The 21,400-nt window shown below is 38.5% G+C and overlaps 1 protein-coding gene across 1 annotated transcript in view; it reads right to left on the bottom strand.

The window, feature by feature from the left end:
• The window catches only part of RBFOX1 (RNA binding fox-1 homolog 1), a 2,483,424-nt gene that overhangs the window by 21,951 nt on the left and 2,440,073 nt on the right, over window positions 1–21,400 (bottom strand). The window contains 1 exon segment of the mRNA XM_031657938.1: window positions 14,520–14,584. Coding sequence (XP_031513798.1) covers window positions 14,520–14,584 — 65 coding nt within the window.

Raw genomic sequence — 21,400 nt, forward strand, 5'->3', positions numbered from 1 at the left:
ATCTGAACTATCTTACCCGCAATCATCCTAGTCCTGATCGCCCTTCCATCCTTGCACATCCTGTATCTAACACGAAATCAATAACCCCTCTTTTACTATTAAGTCAATCGGACACCAATGATACTGAACCTACAAGTACACAGATTACGGAGGCTTAATCTTTAACTCTTATAATTACCCCCACTATTCTTAAACCCAGGAGACCTTCGACTTCTAGAAGTTGACAATCGAGTAGTCGCATATGATCACAGAGACAAATGTCTCTGCTATATCCAAACAACTTAAGGAAAAATTAAAAGATCAGAACAATGCAGGTATATTCTGAACAGTGGGCTACCTCTCAGGGAAGAAAGAAGGCTGGTACCAGGGTCTGTCTCCTTATGCAAACCCTACTGTTGTGCTGTTTTCTCTCAACACAGACCCATGGATTGAAACTTCAAAATGCACCTGATTTTCCACAAACTGGTCTGTTCTTTAGTTGTTGATTTAAAAAAAAAAAAAAGCAAGTGTGACTGAGTCATTCTCAACCTTCACTGCACATTGTAAATAACTGTTGCACTTCTAAACATTTCTGGTTACCAAGCTACACTTAAGACCAGTTAAATGGTAACCCCCGAAACTGGGTCTCGGGCATCAGCAGTTTTTAAATACTTCCAAGTGATTCTAATGTGCTAATGTTCTTCATTTGAAAACTACTTGTGGAGTTGAATGGTAAGAGTGCCAGTGATAGGGCCCACTTCTGAGGGTTCTGCTTTAATTGATCCTGGGGTAGGGTCTGAAAAGTAGTTCAGAAAATGCTCTGTAGGTGACTTTAATAGATGGCCACAGCTGAGAAGCAGTGATATGATGCCAAGGCAGAGGGATTCAAGAGACTCAAAGAAGTGGATTCAAGGAAGGGATTCAAGGGAGTTGAATCACTGAATTTCTTCCAACTTTGGTTTCTATTTTTGCAACTTCTATTTGACCATCATGCTTACCTCCAGGGCAACCTAGCTACTTAGGTTTTGGACAATGCCACCATGGAAACCAGATAAAGTGTCCAAGAAAGGGTACTTCCAGTTTCTAGATGCCTTCTAAGAGTTGACTTTAAACCTCGTCCTGAAAGAGAAACTGCTCTACAGTGGCCATGTCTTACTCTTGGTATTTGAGTCCTTCCTTACCTGTTCCTCTTCCTGGACCATTTCTTAAGAATTTACTCAAGATCATTTTGGCTTGAGTTTTTTCACTTTTCCTTGAGTTCAGTCCCTAATTTTGTCTTGACCCATTCTGTCACCCAAAACTTTCTATATTCTACCTCTCCTACTCCCAAAATTTTTCAAACTTCCCTGAAGAATTGCCTAGAATGCTCATTCAATGTATAGATTCCTGGGTTTCAACCCTGACCACCTGAATCAATTTTCAGGAGAAGAGGTCTGGTAATCTGTACACTTAATAAGAACCCGGACCTGCATATTGATCAGCTCCACAGGGCACCCATTCTCACTGTGCTCTAGGTAGCAGGTGCTCCTGTGAGGGAATCACGCCTCCTGCTACTTCTTACCTTGAAGTTTGGGCAACCTTGCTGAGAAAACCCTGCAAGTTCATTCCCATTTTCATTTCAAAGCTCACCTGTCCCAGGAGGATTGTTTTAAATTGGGAAGGCTTGGTTGGAGGTGGAGAAGAGGAAGGATTACAAATGTATGAAAAATGAAGAAATGGCTAAATTGAGTTTAAGGGAGAAGACTATTTGTCCTGGCTCATGGGAATGCTGGCTGCAAAGTCTACTATCCAACACTGATGTGGCACTTATGACTGCAAGTTGCTAAGTGTCATACCTATGTATTCATTAAATTTTTCTTATAATCCTTCTTTTTATCCTCCTCTTGTAGATGAGGAAACTGAGACATGGAAAAGTTATATAATGCGAGCAGATGTTAAGTGGTAGAGGTGAAACCTGAACACAGTTGGCTTGGCTCTACACCCAAGCTTTTACTATCTAAAGTTCTTGGGAAACATTCATGTAGCAGGTATTTAATCAGCAGTGGGGTGTGATGTCTCTGGAGTAACTTAATATTCTGAATCTTCAGTTCTTCTGAGAAATAAAATTTGAATTCCTCTGAGTATAATTGAGAGAATTAAAAACATACTCTGCTTTAACAACTTGATTATGAAATGGCATACACCATGGTCTTTATCTTTTTCACTCTTATGTCACTACGTTGACTAATGTTTTAAGATTTTTTTATAGAACACCCGTCTACACTCTATCTGCCTCAGCTGGTGGTACATTTAAATTAGTCCTGTGGATTGCCACGTATCACCCTCATGGCCCACTTTTGTTCCTTAGGCTAAATCTCATCTCTTGGCAGTTTTCCTTCTGAAAAATTACCCATGGCTAATTCTTAGAGTCAAATTAAAATAGTAGCCAGCCCATGTTGCTGGAGGGGACATGAGAGGCTAGATACCAAGTCAGAGTAAACTTTTGGTGCAGGTAGGTGGGAGGCAAACATACCCCATATCAAATAATGCTGATTTAAATTTTATTGGTAAAGATTCTGGTTACTTCCCATTCTTTGGCTTCTTAATTCTGTTACATTGCTATTGTTACATAGATCTCTCAGGATCGATATCACTTACAGCAAGATTCTTCTTCTATCCAGTGCTATGAATATTGAATCTCTCTCTCTCACTCTCACACACACACACACACACACACACACACACACACACACACACTCTCTCTTAAACCTTCCAAGGATGTCTGCTAGGCAATCCCTACAGCTGAGAAGTTGGTCTTCTGGCCTGGTAGATGGCAGCTAAGACGCCCCAAGATAGTAGTGGGACAAAGTCCAATTCTACCTGTAGGTATTGGGATATCTTTTGTTTATAAGGCAGAAGTTCTTAACCCTGACTGATCAGCCAATACTTTGTTTTTTAACAAATATTCAGCTAGGATTTTTTTTATAAATAAAATACTAAGGACCAGGCCCATACACCAGTCATTTAAGTTCAGCATCTTTTGAGAGTGGTTCTCATGCACAGATATGCCTGAAAAACCCCTGGGGGTGATTCTCATCTGTCAGCCAGCATGGGGAACTCATATGTCACTGTACGAATACCTCTCTGAACATACGTATCTTGCCTCTGCAGGAAACAGTTGTCTTTTGGGTTTAAAGTAAATTGCACTAGTGTTGATTTTGACATTTTATACTTAACATTTTAATTGCTAATTATATATTCTAGTAATTGTAGTAATTGTTTTATAATCATGCTTATCAGGATGCTTTTTTTCAGGTAAAATTAAGGTAGAAATTCACAATCAGCTTATTGTTGTTGTTCATCTTAAAGTTGCTAGATGTGCCATATGGAACTCAGCCACGAGTATTTTCTGAATATTAAACATAATATGCAGATACGATGCACCTATTAAAATTCATATTGCCAACCTTACCCAATAGTTGACTCACATCATTCATTCAACCCTCAGATTATAAATGAGGGACTTGTTACTTATCAGGAACTGAGCTAAGTCTAAGGGGTCTGATGCTATGCTCATAGCCTTTAAATCACTGGAGTATCTTGGACTTGCCTGTCTGGAAGCTCATAATCTAATTTATATTTCAGTTTTATCACCTTCAAAGGGAGGTTGCTGGCAATCAGTATCTTACCTCCTTGGCCCACATATAATACTAACACTCTACTCCAGAATGGTACAAATCCCATTCAGATTCCTATTTTTTACCTGCCCTGTCACTTTTATTCATAGTTTAGAATATGTCATGTGTACTTCTATACAGTGTGCAAACTGTAGAATGAGACAGGGTATACACAGACAAGTAACCAAACAGATTGACTATAGAAAGCTCTCCAAGGTTCTACACCTATCCCATTTTGAAAAGGGGGAACATACAAAAATACACTTAAGAACATTTCATTTAGACACAGTTCCTGTTGCTAACATGATATACATAAAGAAGCTTAAACAGAAGATAAGATCAGTGAATCTCTCCCCAGTTTGGCTATTCTACCAAAAAAATCCGAGTTTTAGAAATTCAAACCCAACTGCCTCTCCGTTACCTGGAGACGTTGAACAGTTCCCTTTTGTCATTTTAGTTCCTCCAACATTTAACATTCTCCCCAGTTCCCACTAGACTTTGTTGTCTAGGCTCAGGTGAAAGGGAACCAACCGTGAATCTGGAAACCATGCCTTGTTGCATACAAGCTGTATTCCACTAGAAAATTCACTTCTCCTTTCTGGGCCTCAGTTTCTTCATTTGGAAAAAAAGATATAAAAATAGTACATGCCCTTCCTGGACCTTTTGTGCAGGTTGAATGAGAAACATCTTATTGGTGGAAGTCCTTATTGGTAGAAAATTTGGCTTTTTTTTTTTTTTTTTTTTTTTTTTTGCTCTGTAGACTCATAAAGGAAAGTCCATTTCTCTCTCCACCCAAAGAGAAGAGCAGGCAATTGGTTTTGCAAAAATCCAAAGCAGTGATAGTTAGAAGGCTGGGTTTATCCTGGGAGATTGGGCATGTCTCCTACAAAGCTAATGCACGTGTGGTGGCCTAAGTTGATCCATGAGCAGAAAAGTTAATATCCAAGGCACAGTATGAACAAGAAGGATAGGATATTTGATCGTGTGGTTCCCAATTTCTATTCCCCAACCTATTTTATTTCTAGGGTGGAAGTCAATATTTTAAAACAACCAAAAACGAATGTATTTAGTAAAAAATTATTCTAAGTCATAAAACCCGTGTCCACAGGAAACTTTTTTTTTTTTTTCACTCAAGAACAAAACACAGTATTCCCACGGTTGATGCTGTTGCTGCTAATATCCGGAGTACTAAGCGTCAGGATCTCTTAGAGGGGCTTTCTGTTCATGATAGCAATTCTCACAACCACCCAAAGAAGCAAGGTTATCCATTAATCCCACTTTATAGATGAGGCGGTTGAGTGTCAACTAGCTCAATGTTAGCCTGCCCAAATTATCTCATGTAGTAAGTAGACTCACAGATTCAGGACCCAGGTGTAAATCTCAATGTGTAATCATATTCTGTATATCAAGAGCAATGATTTGCTAGTGCATGTCTCTATCAGAGTAGGTCCAATGAGAATAAAAGATCCTGTTTCAAATCTTGACACAGTTACCTACAAGTCCTGGGATGCCAAGCAAGGCACAGGTTCCCAAAGGGTTAGTGCTACAATGTGTCTTAGATATTGTCTAGACTAAAAATGACCTTGCACTTTTCAATGCGTTTAATTTAATGTACTTGCTACTGCCTGTATATATTCACTGCAAATACTAGCATATATTCCAAAATATGTCAATCTGAAACCGAGTTATTGATAACATTTGCACCCCCTTTTTTGGTTTATAAAGTTCACCTTCTTCATCTCTTTCTGATTCTAATTAGTACCATGCTTTCCACTTAGCACAGGAAAAAACTGAGGGTCAGTAAAGTTAAATCAGATGGAACTTTTTCAGGTACTACTCTATACTTGTGTGAAATCTATGCAATTAATGGCATGATGTTAGCATCAATAACTATTTCTGTCCATGAATCTTTTGGGGTAAAGAATTAATTGTGGCCTTGGGCCGGGAGAGGGAAGAAGTCACAATGGAATTGACATTGAGGGATGCTAACTGTTGATAGCTCTTTCTCATAGAAGAAGGGAGAGTAGAGAGGCAATGGCAATAAATCAATAATTTACAAAGATAAATCCTCTTATCTCTTACAAGGTTTGTGATGGGACAATGCTCTGTCAACATTATTTATGGCATATCAGGGTAGAATAGAAGCTTGTTCTCTAGAGCCGGGCTTCTAAAACTTCACACCAGTCATTCTGGAATCTTGAAAGTGCAGGTTCTGGTTCAGCAGGGCTGGGGTGGGGTTTGGGATTCTACATTCTCACAGGCTCCTGGTGAGGCCAATGGTGTTGGTCTGAAAACTATACAAGGCAAGGCTCTGCAGGCTTTTTTAGATGATCCACTCAAATCTTGAAATTTCAAAACAGAACAAGTTCATCCCGCTTTCCCCCCATTTGTTCATTTTCTAAGTTTGGGAGACAGAAATGGAAGAAAACAAAAATAGCGGGGAAACGATCATTCTGAAAAAGCAGGGAAGCTAGTATTGTCCAGGAAGAATTATTAAAGTACTTCCACTCCCACTGCCTGGGCTCATACTCTGTTTGGTAGTAGTCAACCACAAACACTCTAACAAAGCAGAAATGGTGGAAAAAAGTTCATCTCTTAATACATTCTAAAATTTTAAATTACAAAATTGAAACCATGAAAGACAAGAATTGAAAGAATTGAGGATGCTAGAAGCATCTAACAATGAGTGTTTTCTTTTTTTCTTTAAATTCCACGTCCCCCAGACTCGTGAGAACCACTGATTTAGCTTATCAGATATGTGGCTTATTTCTATAATCTCAGGCCAAAGCATTTCAATCTAAATTGATTGGGATAATTACGAGAAGAGTACTTGGCTTTGATTATGTTTCAGCTATCAGAAAACTGTTAATCTGTTTGAACAGTCACACATCATAATGCAGTAAGAATTAGCTTGGAAAAAAAAGTGACTAGTTACTCCTTATATTCTCCCTAGTTTGTGCCCCACAGACTCCCATCCCCTCAAATTCGGATCATGGCCCCTATTCTAAATGTTTTGTATGTTAATTAAATATGAAGTTCATTATAGTTGTGAGGAGTGCCTAATTCCAGAGGAACCAAGCATTTTGATTTACACCAAGGAAGAAATAAGTCATTTCTGTCCAGTGACTGTTTACATGCATGTACTACACACAAATGTGAAAATAAGAAGCCACATTGAAATAGAAATCGATTCTTGTGGAAAAGAATTTCAACTTGCGATAAGTAGAGTCAGAACTTGCTTTGATAACTTTAAAGGAAATATTAGAGACTTTTAGTGAAAAATTTCATCTTGAAAGAAGTGATAGTATACTACCATCCATAGTATACTACCTAGGGACAAAAAGAAAAAACCCAAACAAAAACAAAGTGGAGGGGTTGAATTTTTATAGCTACGTCCACAAATGCTTCATTTAAGTTCCTCTTTATAACACTGGATTACTGTCTTCTAGAATGTAAGTTCTTTTTAGCAATGAAATGGCTCATTCACAGGGCTTTACGTGTATATTTCCAACAGACCTACACCTAGAAAGCATTAGGCTTTCCCAGCCTGCCTCTAAAACCCTTCAGAGCTGAAGGGTCCTGATGCTGCTACTGAAAAGATAGGCTTTGTGGTTTTTTTTTTGTTTTTTGTTTTTTGTTTTTTGTTTTTTTTTTTTTTGGTGGCATATCAAGTCAATGATCTGCGACCTAAAAAGTGTGTAATTAGGCCATGACATGACCAAAGGAGTTGTTACACCTTGTCTTGTCACTGGCAAAAGTGTCTACCCACGTGGCTGTGACAGCTATGCTCTGTTGGGCCTGAAAATTCCTTTAATCTCTCCCCAACTCCTTGTTGGTCCAGTCTGTTGGCTATTACAGGATTGGTTCTTTTTTTAAACTGATTCAATTACATATCCATCCAATAATGCATAACAGTTGTTAGGAAGCCATTATAGATTATGGACAAAAGGCAATTAGTTCTTGAGAGAGAAACTTGAACACTTTTTCTTTTAACGTGTGTGTGTGTGTGGTGTGTGTGTGTGATTTCTATAAACGAAGAAAAACTCAGGAAATATATCAGTTACAGCCATATTACTTCTCAGTACTGAGAGCTCAGCATCCATAAACCCAATTTTAAAAAATTACAGTGACTCTAATATCAAAAGCTGAGATGTACCTTCCCTTCCTCACGATTTCAGAGCCATCTCCATACTTAACAAATGAAATCAGTGACAGTCTACAGAGCAGATCAGGAGAAAATAGAATTATCTTAGCTATCCTAATTTTTTGGAGAATACACAATCAAAATCACTAAGGAGCAATGTTTTATATATATATATATATATATGAACTGTCATACATATAGATATATATAACATATATATATAGCATATATATAACATATATATCTATAGGGCAGAAAGATGGTCCCTTCCTTCCTTCCCTTTTTCCATTCATCCATCCACCTATGTATGTGTATGCATGGATATATGTATGTATCTATCTCTGTCACTTAAATAATTTTTAAATAAGACTAAATAAAATATAGGAAGTCTAGCATAAAGTTGCCAATGTTTATTTTGCCAAAGGTGGTTGCCAGGCCTTGAACTGGCCTTGGGAGATACTGCTTTCAATACAGCACTAGAATAAGACCTTGAGATCTCTCCTTGCCACATATCATGAAGAATAAGAACAAGGGCTGCTACTGCTGTTTAGCTGTGTCTGTTTCTATTATATTATTAATATATATGTAATATATATTAACATATATATTATATATTTCTATTATTATTACTTATACCTGTGAATCTCACAGGTATAAGTGTGTGTTTCTATTATCCTAAAGCTGGCTAGGACAATTGGTTTCACTTTTTCTTCCTGAGGAGTGCCTGAATCAGCAAAAACCTCAAAAAACAAAAACACAAAATGGATCTATTAGGAAAGTAAACTTTAAATGAACAAGATAAAAGGTGTGTATATACACGTAGATATGTATAGATGTACACATGCTCAACCTGGAGTTCCAACTAAAACCTGGACATGCTTTTCTAGACACAGGGGCACAGAAGGATAGAAATAAAGGCGTAAGTGACTCATTTCTGCTACATTATAACAACTTGACAGATTTTTTTTTATTACAGAAGCCAAGAGTTCATCAGGATGAGTAAAAATAAAAGACTAAAAAGAAACTAAAACCCAAGAACAGCTTCTTCAAAGCACCATCAAAAATGGCACAGAGGTAGTACTTCGGCTTATTGCCATGTATTGATTCCACAGCCTAGACTCAAACTCTCAAGTGGCTTCTCCCTGCCTCTGGGTCTGTATCCCAGCTAGGAAGATGGCATGGGAAACTTTCCCATCCGTTCTGAACCTCCGTGAACTCCACCCTCAGTCCCTTGTTGATCTAAGAATACCATCTCTGGCATGGCCATGTTTTGCAATGCTCTCACTATATTTTTCCAACAGATTTCTCAAAGACTGCGAGTGTAAATAAAATGATAGGGAGTCTAGCATAAAGTTGCCAATGTTTATTTTGCCAAGTAAGAACATGAAAAACAAAATGGGATGTCTAAAATGAAAACTACCATTTGCTATTGTTCTAATTTTATAAATAAAATCTTTAACAGCAGCGAGAAGGAAGAATGGATTCAGCCTATTTCCCAGAAAAGAGGGTTGACAACCGTATTACATGGTCGGTGTTCTTCTGTCTTGATAAACCAGTAAATATGCCATCAAAGGTGGTTGCCAGGCCCTGAACTGGCCTTGGGAGATACTGCTTTCAATATGGCACTAGAATAAGATCGTGAGATCTCTGCTTGCCACACATCATGAAGAATAAGAACAAGGGCTGCTGCTGCTGTTGAGCTAGAAATATTTTCAATCCTTATGAAACTTGGTTCAGATAAGAGGACTGCAGAAAGCAGAGCAAGTACCCCCTTTGTCTGCTTTTTGTATATCTATTTTCATTAAGGGTTTCAAATTATCCACAGGTTCAGCTTTCTGTATTCCAACCCACGGCAAAAAAAAAAAAAAAAGAAAAAAAAAAAAAAAAAGAAAACAATGTCCATAAAATATCTCTTTAAAAAATTAACCTTCCTACAGAAATAAGCCCCTAAGTGGTAAATTACATTTTCTACTCAGGATGCTCATACATTTTATATGCTGACAATCCCTTAAATTTAAGCCTATATCATCAGATAAAGACTCCAAATAAAATGGAATATCATTGTAAATGTACTTATTTGTCTATTTTCATGACAGCATTTCTCTCCTACTTAATCTGAGGCCAGAAAATAAAGTTCTAAAATAGGGAGTAGCCTGCACTAATGGAAATCAACTCAAATCCTTTTACTTTTTTAGTTCAGCTTGAAGTAAGATTGTATAATAAGGATTTAGTCCTATTTTCTGTATTTAGCTTATGATGAAATATTAGAGGGCAGAAAGATGGTCCCTTCCATGCTTCCTTCCGTCTTTCCATTCATCCACCCACCTCTATCGCTTTATCTCCATCTACCCATCCTTCCACCCATCTATGTATGTGTACGCATATGGATGTATGTATGTATCTGTCACTTACATAATTTTTAAATAAGACTAAATCCTGTATGAACCCCAAAATATGCCTACTTATCCTTACTAGGTTCTAAGAAACACAAATCTGTCTAAACAGAACCTTTTATTCATAGGTTATGAATGTCATATTTAACTTCTGTTTTCTAGCATGCAGTTTGACCACTTGAAATTAACAAGCCCTGGTCTCTTTGCATTAAGCTTTACCTGAATACACTTACGAGTCCCTTGTGAGGCCCCAAGGCACAAGTGAGTGTGTGTGTGTGTACATGTGTGTATGCAGAGAGCAAGATAATATGGCATTTTATTTGGATTTCTATTAAGTTGAGCTATATAAAATTTATATTGATGTATGTACATATTTCATACCTATTACAACAGAGCCAATATGTCATTTTTGTCACATAAAAGTAGCAATTTCTATCTCTACATTAGCAGTGAAACTTTAAGGTCTCAAAAACCAAGAAGAGGTATCCATTAAAACAAAACTATGTTGCTTTGCAGTCTTTTGCTCAGTTTAGAGACACCTGTGTGGCCTGGTGCTACTATATGTCAAAAGCGTCTTAGCTTTCATGTATCTTTACAAGAAATGCATGTTTTATGTGGAAGAAATGGCCCCTGGTAACTATCACTGTAATCGGATTGTGATGAAATCTGAGTGAAAAACTCTGTATTGCTTTAGTCTCCAGGCAGTCTGCATCTAACTACTTTCTGCCGTGATGTGGAGGGACGTTTTCATGCACTGATCATTAGGAAATGTTAGAGTGTTAGCAAGCAGGACAAGCATGACAAATGTCTGTCTGTCTAGGGACATAACATTTTCATCAAAGCTATGTACACATCATATTTTCTCAAATATTTGTGGCACAGTTGATCAAACAGGGAATCTTACCCCCACCGCCGTCCCACCGCCCCCACCCCAGCCCCCAACCTAGCCCCCAACCTCCCAGTTTGGCTGCTTCAAGATGCAACAACAACAAAGTCATAATACACAAACCATGAGCCAATCAATAAAGAGAAGCCTGCCCCCAGGCTTAATTCAAGCAAGCCATTCATCAAGCTGATGTGATGGACCTGTCCAATCCAGAACGTATCACAGACACATCAGCAACACCAAGTGGCATGCAATGACCGGATGACCAAAGGCCCCTCTGCCATGCTTCAATTGGTTCAAGCTCAGAAAACGTTCTCCATTGAGAGTTCAGACAGTTGGCTTTGCACAAATCAAAGTGAGATTAGAAATAAAGATTTGGTGAGGTCAAGTGCTTACCAAATGTTTGCTAAATGCCAAGATAAGATGTTCACCTATTCCCACTAAATTTGTCAATGAGACTCTAAAATTACCTAGTCCAGTCAGGTATTTTCCTTTTGGGGAAATCTCTGCCCACACCAGATGGTCTTCATTCTGGAGGTCAACATTCAGAGACTCTCAGGTTGCTCCGAGATGATCAGCATGTGATCATTTAACCAAGAAGATAATGGGCAGGGAGTTGCAAGGTGCCCATTAAGGACCTTCTGGACAGTCCTGAGGTTACTGGAGTTCAATATTTCTCAAAGGTCCCTGAATCTTTAATTTGATGAGGGCTTAATTTGTGCTGATAAAAGGTAAAATCCTACCAACTGGGGACATCAAACTTTTGCTTTCAAGACGTCTGAAGAATGAATCTCATGATTACAGGGAAAGTTTGTTGCTGTTTCTCTTTTGATCAATTGACAGCCAGAGAGCATTACCAAAACATTCTCAATGCCTGCTGATTTTACTTCCTATTTTTGAAGAAGTTCTTTTGTTAAGTTTTTCTTTATCTTGCCTGTTTTCTACAGAAGAGGAACTAAGAATCTATCACTACTGATTCTATGCTGTGATGATATAAAAATAACTGGTTACATGATTGCTACTTCTGAGAGAAATTCTAGGTACTTGGCATCTTTAATCTAGATTAAAAAGCTATTCTGATAATTTCACATTTTCCCTAAAAGTGTCTTCTTATAAAAAGGTATTCCTTCTCAATATCCATTTATTAAAGATAAAAAGAGGTAGCACCATTTAATAGACACTTTAAAAATTCAGAAATACAACTTTAAAGATTGCTTTCTGTCCATTTACTTAATGAATTTACTTCAATGAATAATTCCATATGTGGCAAGTGTCTTGCTTATGATAAAGTTAAGTAAGGATAGCTATCAATTTCCACAGCAACCAAGAAGACCAAATGTGCAAATTTCTCTAATGAACAACAAGAGGCCAATTATATGGACAACAGAATAGTTAGTTGGTTTTTTCAGCTGAAACGATGGTACTAAAGTTGGAATTGCAGTTATTAAAGATTTACCAATCCAAGAACAAGGGCGATCTTTCAGTGGGACATGTTGCCAATGAGAAATCTAAATAATATCAAAATAACAGATTTTACACATATGGTGTTCCAAAATGTAGAAATTTAAAAATGTCTAGATGAATACAAGTAGAGTTGGCCAGAATCTCAGATAATTCTAATAGTATCATATGTTGTTTATTTTTTAAATGTCTAGACCACCCTTATTGAAGAAGGCAATTTAAATTATATATTTGTTAATCTTTTTTTTTTTTCAACTTGGGGGGGTAGATGAACTTATACTGAAAAGCAAGATAATCAAGTCCGTTTAAGATTCTTATACAGTAGGCTAAAGTTACTATGATTATAATTATATGCAAAGTGGGTGTTTGAGAATGTAGCATCTAGAGAGATTTTCATAAAAAATAATTAAGGCTTGCAGTTGAACCACATTGCAATTGATACTTTGTGAATCTTCAGTGCAGAATTTAATAACATTAGACCTTTTCATTGGTACAATGATCTTGAGTATTTTTTTATTAGCCTTATTGACTCTCTCTACTTTTCTAATCCAGTGTCAGTGGGTTGAAGATAACAACTTACATGAAACACATTTTGCATCTTGGCAACTGATTACTGGGTAAATGTATAATTTATATATTGAGAACCTTGTCTTGACAATTGTCTGGATTTCTCTGAAGGCCCCCTACAGCCTTGAGAACTTGTTATGGCTGCTTATAAGAAGATACCTGCATAGAACCAGACAGCAGATCTCAACTCCATCTTACCAAAGAACCATTTGTTAAAAGTGTATGCATGGGGTTTTCAAAGTGCCGCTTTTAGGGTTCAGGAATTTCCTCTGCTTTATTACATTGCAATAATTCTACAATTAGCTAACAGCACATTTCGTGAGAAATGGAATGGAACTGCAGAGAAAGCACACCACAGCAAACCGAGGATAGGAACTACATCACAACAGGCCCGGGTAGGAGCACCAGAGGCTGCCGACACTTCCCATTCAGGAGTCAAATACATTGCCTGCTTACCTGTCTGACCCAGCATGCCCCAGCCACACATGCAAATTGTTATCATTGTTTTATTCATGAAACGTATTTTTTAAAATAAAGGACTCATTACCAAAATAAGCACCCTCAATGACATTTGTGCATGCAGAGCATCTGAACATTCACATTTATGTCCTCAGAAAACAGAGCCAAGGAGTTGCATTCAATATGAAAACACACACTTTCCTTTTCCAAGGCAACCATACAAAAGTAGCTACGGCTTGCTGTTTCAGGAACCAACTCATCTGTTAAGCCTGGGTAATAGAAGCCCCTCATTTCCACCCCACCCGCCCACAACTTGCCCATCCATTCTGACTTCTGCACTTCTCAAACACGCTGGGTTCCTTCCACTGCCTGCCTTAACATGTGGTGTGCATTACAAATAAAAGTTAACTTATGTTTGTAGGATTGGACACTGGGCATTGCCAGAAAGAATGAATCTCCTTATGAATGCCAGGGACACTCTCCCTCTCCTTTATTTCAAATTGTAAAAATGCATTGGAGGGAATAATTTATTCCGTATAAGACCTTGTAAAAAGGGAAATAAGGGACTTGAAATTGAAATAAACCTTGTAGGATCGTGGTCTGTTTTTCTTCCTATGAGTTAGATGAAACCACAGTCTTACATAGATGACCATAAGAAGGTTGTACAGTGTGTGTGTGTGTATATGTATGTCAGCAAGCTGTGTTGTCACAGGAATTAAGAGATGTTAAAAACTATACAGGGACAAGACTATCATTTTCTTTGTGTTTTAGCAGAGAAAGTAGTTTAGAATGGGCTGAAGCATTTGCCCCCTGTCTATGGGGCCTTGAGTTCACGTTCACCATGGGACCTAACTTTTGGGGTGCTACCTCCCCCAGCAGTCATGCAGTTTCACCAAGACCATACAAGAATCTCCTCTCCCATCAACTAAGTTAATTTCCAAGTACTTGTCAAGCATGAGAAGGATGACCCTTACCTGTCACTGTAGGCAGCGGCCGTGGCAGGGGTAGGCTGGGCGTAGCGGTATGCAGCATAACCACCCTAAAACACAAGGAGAAATGTGACTCAGGACTGCAGCAGAGCCCACTGCAGGGACGCCCAGTGGCAAGACCGCACCAGAACAGCAGTTACCCAAATCTACTGAGCTAAAGTTGAGGTTAATGAAAGCTTAGTATCAAAGCGAAAGTACAAAAACACCGTGGAGAAACAAGGGGTGGGAACACCAACCCCAGCGGGAGGTTAAAGGTTAGCGGTCGTAAGCATATCCCAAAAGAAGAGCCTAGAGGCCTTTGGAAGAAAATGTACCTAAATGTTAATGGTGATTGTCTTGGGGTGGGGAGGATTATGGGGGATTATTTAAACACTCTTTATACTTTGCTGAACTTTCCAGATTTTCAAAATTGATTCTGCTTTACCTTTATCAGATACTAACTTAAATTGTATTCGAACAATTCTTATTTTTTTATAAAGTTAAGTAAATGCTCTCCTTTTTACATTTATTAAGTCACCCTTTGATTGAAAGTTTATTAGTAATCTCTTACTTATCTGGTTGTCTAACCACTAATGTTATTGAAGACTGTCTTTAGCTGTCTAAATGTTACATAATTATTACAAAAATGACTGAACATTTCTTTTTGGTCAAAGAGATCACATGGTTATATATCATGCTGCTTCAGATGGAGAATTTGTTTGGTGTGGAAAATATGGTAGTCTTCTAATTGGTAAATAAAATCCTTAACAGAAAAAATCTGAAAAGAAAAGATAATTAAAATTTAGTTGTATGTACCAGTAATTGCAATTGTTCAATTAAGCAAAGAGGACGAGCAAATAGGCATATTCAAAAGGAATTGTGTTCAGTGGAGCGTTGATGATCAAACTGTGAAAATAACAGCTGCTTGCTCAGTGGACCGCAATGATACATCAACCAGTGTACAATGATCTCAGCACAATTAAACAGGATCCAGTGTCCACTGATAACACAGGACTATTCAGGTTCTATTTAGAACACACAGTCCCATAATCCTCTGAGGTAAGCTTTCTCGCCATCACTAAAGGGGTGACTCAGGACAAAGTAGTGTGTGAGAAGGTATGCAACAGCAGAATCATGACAGGGAAAGGTAGGTTCATGGCATTTGGCCTCATGAAACTAAGTAATACGATAAGACATAGATGAAGCAAGGAAGCTACAAAAACCCTCTTTCAAGATGTAGGTACACTGGTCTCAATATCTTTCTGCCTCCTTCTGGCACAGTTAACTTTCACAGTAAATATGCTATCATTTGCATAGCAATTCAAAGAAACAAGTTTATCTTTTAAAGTTTATTCTTTGGATCAGTCCTGGAGAAGACACATCTAAAACATCCTGACAGATAATAATTTAGAAAGTTTTTTTTTTCTTAAAGCTTCCCATAAAAAGATAATCAAAGTTAACCACAACAAAAAAGGTCTTAGCCAGATGCCACCTGGTGCTCCAAATACTATATTCTCCAGTTAGGAATGGGGAACTCATTAAATGTGCTGAGGAGTTACAAAACCAAAGCAGTTATGACAGCACTGAGTTCAGCAAACAAGCCGGGCGTGGTGGCTCATGCCTGTAATCCCAGCACTTTGGGAGGCCGAGGCGGGCGGATCACAAGGTCGGGAGATCGAGACCATCCTGACTAACACGGGGAGACCCTGTGTGTACTAAAAATACAAAAAATTAGCCGGGCATGGTGGCGGGCGCCTATAGTCCCAGCTACTCAGGAGGCTGAGGCAGGAGAATGGCGTAAACCCGGGAGGCGGAGCTTGCAGTGAGCTGAGATCCGGCCACTGCACTCCAGCCTGGGTGTCAGAGTGAGACTCCTTCTCAAAAAAAAAAAAAAAAAAAAGTGATGGACTAAAGAGAAATCAGGTCACCAGGTTTCTGGAGCCGTTTTTCTATATAGCTTCATCTTGACTTCCATGATGTGTACAGAAAGATACAGGCGTGCAGGTACATACATTAAACTTAATGAGGTAGGGAGGGGCTAGAATTGCCTAGCTGATTTCTAGGAGACATCAGCTTGCAACAGGCTTAAAGTTTTGGGTAGAGAGAGTGTGTGGTATGTGCGTGTTTCTCTCTGGAACAAGAAAGTATTTGCAGCAGTCAGATGCCATGTCAATCATGAGTTGGTGACTGTGAATTTGGTCCCACCAAAGATGTCTAGTAACATCCTATTTGCAAGCCTCTTGGTTTGAACTTTGCATATCTTCCACCTTCTGCCTCTGATACATGGAAAGAATTGCTGCAGTGCAAACAACTAAAATGAACCACACTGACTAGTACGTTATGTATTGTAGAAACATCAAATGCAGGTGTGTACACCTGGGATTCCTCTGCACAGCAAATGTGGTCATCTGCGAAGGTTTCAAAATGACCTCTACTGTTTGCATATGACTTGGCCAGTTAAAGAAAATGTGCGTTTCTATACAAGACGGGCACAAGTCGTCAATGTCCTGACATTTGTCTTTATTATCTAGAAATTTGCTTGTGAGTGTTCCTGATTCAAGGGTCAAGATCACAATTTTCTTAAGTCTCCAGAGCCAGTGGAGAGATTTTTGACCTTGATCAGTGGTTTCATTGCTGTCGAGTAGACCACTTGGAGATGAATGTTCTATATCTGTGCTGTCCAACAGAGTAGCTACTTTTAGTAAATGACTACTGAACTCTTCAAAGGTAACTAGTGCAATGAACTGATTTTTTAAATTTACTTCTCAATTTGAATTTAAATGTAAATAGCCACATGGGGACTGGTGGCTAAAGGATTGAACAATACCAGTCTAAATGATCCCTGAAACATGTAATAATTAGAGAAAAGGGGATTAGGTGGTTTTCTCTCTCCATCTTTACTGCATAGCCTTCCTTGGCTATTTCTCTTCTGTATGCAATTCATACTAGGGAAATAAGAGTTGTGTATTAACTCAGTATATGTGTGCATACACTGTAAAATATAAATTGCTTTACATACAAAAAATACAAATTGCTTTAATTTGCCTAACAGGTGACTTGAATCAATTTTATTGGTCTGTATTTTGCAGCCCACTGAGCATAGCCAGAACTTCTTCGAAGTTCCATGGTGATGTCTGTAAAAGGAACACTCACTTTCAATAGCCGTCACCAGACCATGTTCATGATGAACCTAGTCTTCCGAGATCATATGACAAAAATGTGTCATTGACAAGTGATTTTTCCTGCCACCAAACCAAAGGAACAAGGCATGACAAGCACAAAATAGTTCTACACTCCCCATTCCTGAAATATTTATTCCTCCACATCATGGGTAGCAAAATACAAACGTAACCTTATATAATAATTTCAAGTTGCCATTGTGGATCTTCTTGCCACCACCACCAAATGAGTGAGGCCACCAGAGTGACCCACCGGTGTGGACTGAGGAGTTTCCTTTGTTGGCAAAACCTCTAGAGGTCCCTCGAGGTAGTTACCCATTAAGCACCTCAAATGACGCTCCAATAAAGCATCTTATTTTCTGACTACACTGGAGATGGGATATCACTGTGTTGCCTAGCCTGCTCTCAAAGTCCTGGGATCAAGCAATCGTCCCAATTCAGCCTCCCAAAGTGCTGGGAGTACAGGTGTTAAGCCACTGTGCCCAACTAATAAAGCATTTTTAAAATTATGCTTGTGGGGAATGGTGGAAAGGAAAGTTTCCACCACCAAACCAGTTTGGCAGATGCTCAGTTAAATTAAACTGGTTACTCTGTGGAACTCCTAGGGACAATATTCATGAACATTGTGGGACCTCCAGGGCATCTCAGAGAATTTGAGGCTTGAAGATTTCACTTTAGAGCATACTTTTGAAAATAAATTGTTCTGTTGGACAAATAGTGAATTCTGGGAGGGGAAACCTGTGTGTGCTAGGGGGGACGTGGGCATCGGTAGGACTGTAACATGTACGTATTACGCATACTTCCTTCAACTGGAGTGCATAGGAAAGTAATCAGCTTAACCCCAGGAGTAAAGGCTCCCTTTATTACCAAAATATCCAAGGGTCAAGTCTCACTTGGTGCAAAACAGGTGTGCTGGTTTATATACATAAAACTTAAATCTTATTTACTATAATATTTACAAGAACATTTTAAAATGAAACACTTCCTAATTTACCTATATATATATATATATATATTTTTTTTTTTTTTTTTTTGAGACAGTCTTCTCTGTCCCCCAGGCTGGAGTGCAGTGATGCAATCTTGGCTCACTGCAACCTCTGCCTCCCGGGTTCAAGCGATTTCCCGAGTAGCTGGGATGGCAGGCTCGTGTCACCATGACTGGCTAAGTTTTGTATTTTTAGTAGAGATGGGGTTTTGACATGTAGGCCAGGCTGGTCTTGAACCCCTGGCCTCAAGCAATCTGCCTGCCTTGGTCTCCCAAAGCATGGGGATTACAGGTGTGAGCCACCACACCTAGCCATGTTCATCTATTTTTGAAGGGTGGCATTCAGAGGTCCAGTTCTCTTGAAATGTGACAGTGAAAGTTCATCTCGGGAATTTTAACCATATTGCCCTTTACACCAGGTCAAAGTACCTCTTTCTCACATTCAGGTTTTAATTAAAACTCAATCAATTCTCATGATTTACAAAAAGTGCTTTCTGAATTCACTCATAATACTGAAGAAAAAGGAATTGCAGTGATAGGGAAAGTAATGTCCTAAAACTCTCACTGATCATCCTCAGTTTGACATTCATCTTACTTGACAGTTTCAACGTGGGTAATAGACCAAATTTGGAGAGACTAGGGCAGACACATTCCAACGAATATGTTGACTTTTTTTCTTTCTACGAATTTGTTCAGTTGGTGGTTGCTTCAGCAGTGAGAAATAGGTTTAAAAGCTATAAGAATAGGTGTGAAATAAATTTCTGATCAGCTCTACTAAGACCAGGAAAGGTTATGTTAGATGTCAGATATGCTGGCTCTTAATGCTGCATATGAGATTGTTAATTTAACCCCATTCCAGTTCACTCTGGGAACCTACTAAAAAATTATCCAGACAATTGGTTCAGTCAGAACCTTGAATTCTTTTTCATTGGATGTATACTGATTGAGTCCAGATACATTTTTTTTTTAAGCTTAAAACCAGCCAAGCTAGACCACCACTTGACACACTCAGGATCTAACAAAACTCATGGCCAAGGCCAACTAATATCAGTCATGGAAACGGCACCCATATTTGGAAGAAACAGCCACAACACAGTCAGTGGATATATCAATAGATATGGGGATAGCCACCTCTATTCTAGGAGATTTCATATTAAAACTGGAAAATTCAGTTAAGTCTTTTTCCTCCTATGTTAGAGAACAACTCCCCTCCCCAGAATTATCTTGTTAGTAAGGATTTCACAGCAAACCCACAATCATAGTGATGAGTTTCTCCACCAGTTGGGATTTCATACCTGCAGCAATTTATTGCCATACACAGGCTCTTGATACACTACTCTATAAGGAAACAGAAATGTAATGTTTTCAATGCAAAAATGAAATAAATAAAAGAGAATGCATAAGTCAGACAAATTCCAGAGCAATTCATTTACAAGTTTGCTTTTCTCTTACTTCACCAAGACTTAGGACTGACCCACCAAGCTGAAAGAGGCACTGGGCCTTGATAAACATTTTTAGTTGCAAATCTCTGCAATGGAGAGTATCAAGGTGGAGATGGGGATCAAACCACTTTGTGTTATAACTTGTGTTTATTTCTAAAGAAGAAAAAGATAATTTCATGGCTTCTTGCCTCTTAAAGCATATTCTAACAGTCCAAATTAACTATTTCAAATTTATCTCTTTAAGTCGTGATTGGAATTTTCTGGAATACCTAAGGATTTAACATGAATGTCCTAATTATTGTAGTTAAGAAAAAGCACAGTAGCAACCGTAACTGCATAAACACCTTTAGTTGTTAATTTCAACTAACAGCAAAATAGCAGTTCATGAATTCATGAATTACATTGAAGCTACGATAGCTACTTTTAATAATTTCAGACTAGAGAACTGAGTAGATATGAGTGTGTGTATGTGTGTAAACTAGTGTTAATATACATAGCTTCAAAATGCTATGATTTCATACAAATCTAGCACTGGCAAGGAAGGTCTCTTGTACAGACTAGGATGTCTTGTACAGACTAGGATGAAGTTTTTGGAGGTAAGAGTTATTCATGGTCAAGACTAATCTTCCGTGTGAGCGGTCACAGTTTGAAATATAATTCTCCAGTTCCAGGGCAGACACTGAGATGGCTGAACATTTGAAGAGACTGAGGGACGTACCCTCTAAAGGCGTGTGTATACTTTTTCCTATATAGCCTCTATATAGCCTGTCTTTCCTTTCCAGTTTAAATTTACTTATGTTAAAAGTCAAAGTTTGTGGAGCTATGCCTGACAACATTCTTCTCTTTCTCTGCTAGTTCACTGCTTATTTGAATATTTCTAGTACAAATATTACTCTCAGTGGCCTGCCCACCCCATTATGCTCACTTCTCTCCCTCTTCCTTTCCTGTCTTTCACTGTAGTTTACAAATTTTGCTCAACTGGAGAAATGACTTGGATTTGTGGGCTCAGGGCTTAAGCATTAAACTCAGTAGTCAAATCATGTGGGCTCAAGGCCCAGTGTCAGTGAACATTTCTGGACAAATTATTTTCTCTTTTCTGGAAAAAAAAGCTTCCTGTTAGCCATGCGTGGTGGCTGATACCTGTAATCCTAGCACTTTGGGAGGGCAAGGCAGGTGGATCACTTTGAGGTCAGGAGTTCGAGACCAGCCTGGCCAACATGGTGAAACCCTATCTCTACTAAGAATCCAAAAATTAGCCAGGCGTCATGGTGCATGCATGTA

This window comes from Papio anubis, chromosome 18, assembly GCF_008728515.1.
Source record: "Papio anubis isolate 15944 chromosome 18, Panubis1.0, whole genome shotgun sequence".
In the NCBI taxonomy this organism is placed as follows: domain Eukaryota; kingdom Metazoa; phylum Chordata; class Mammalia; order Primates; family Cercopithecidae; genus Papio; species Papio anubis.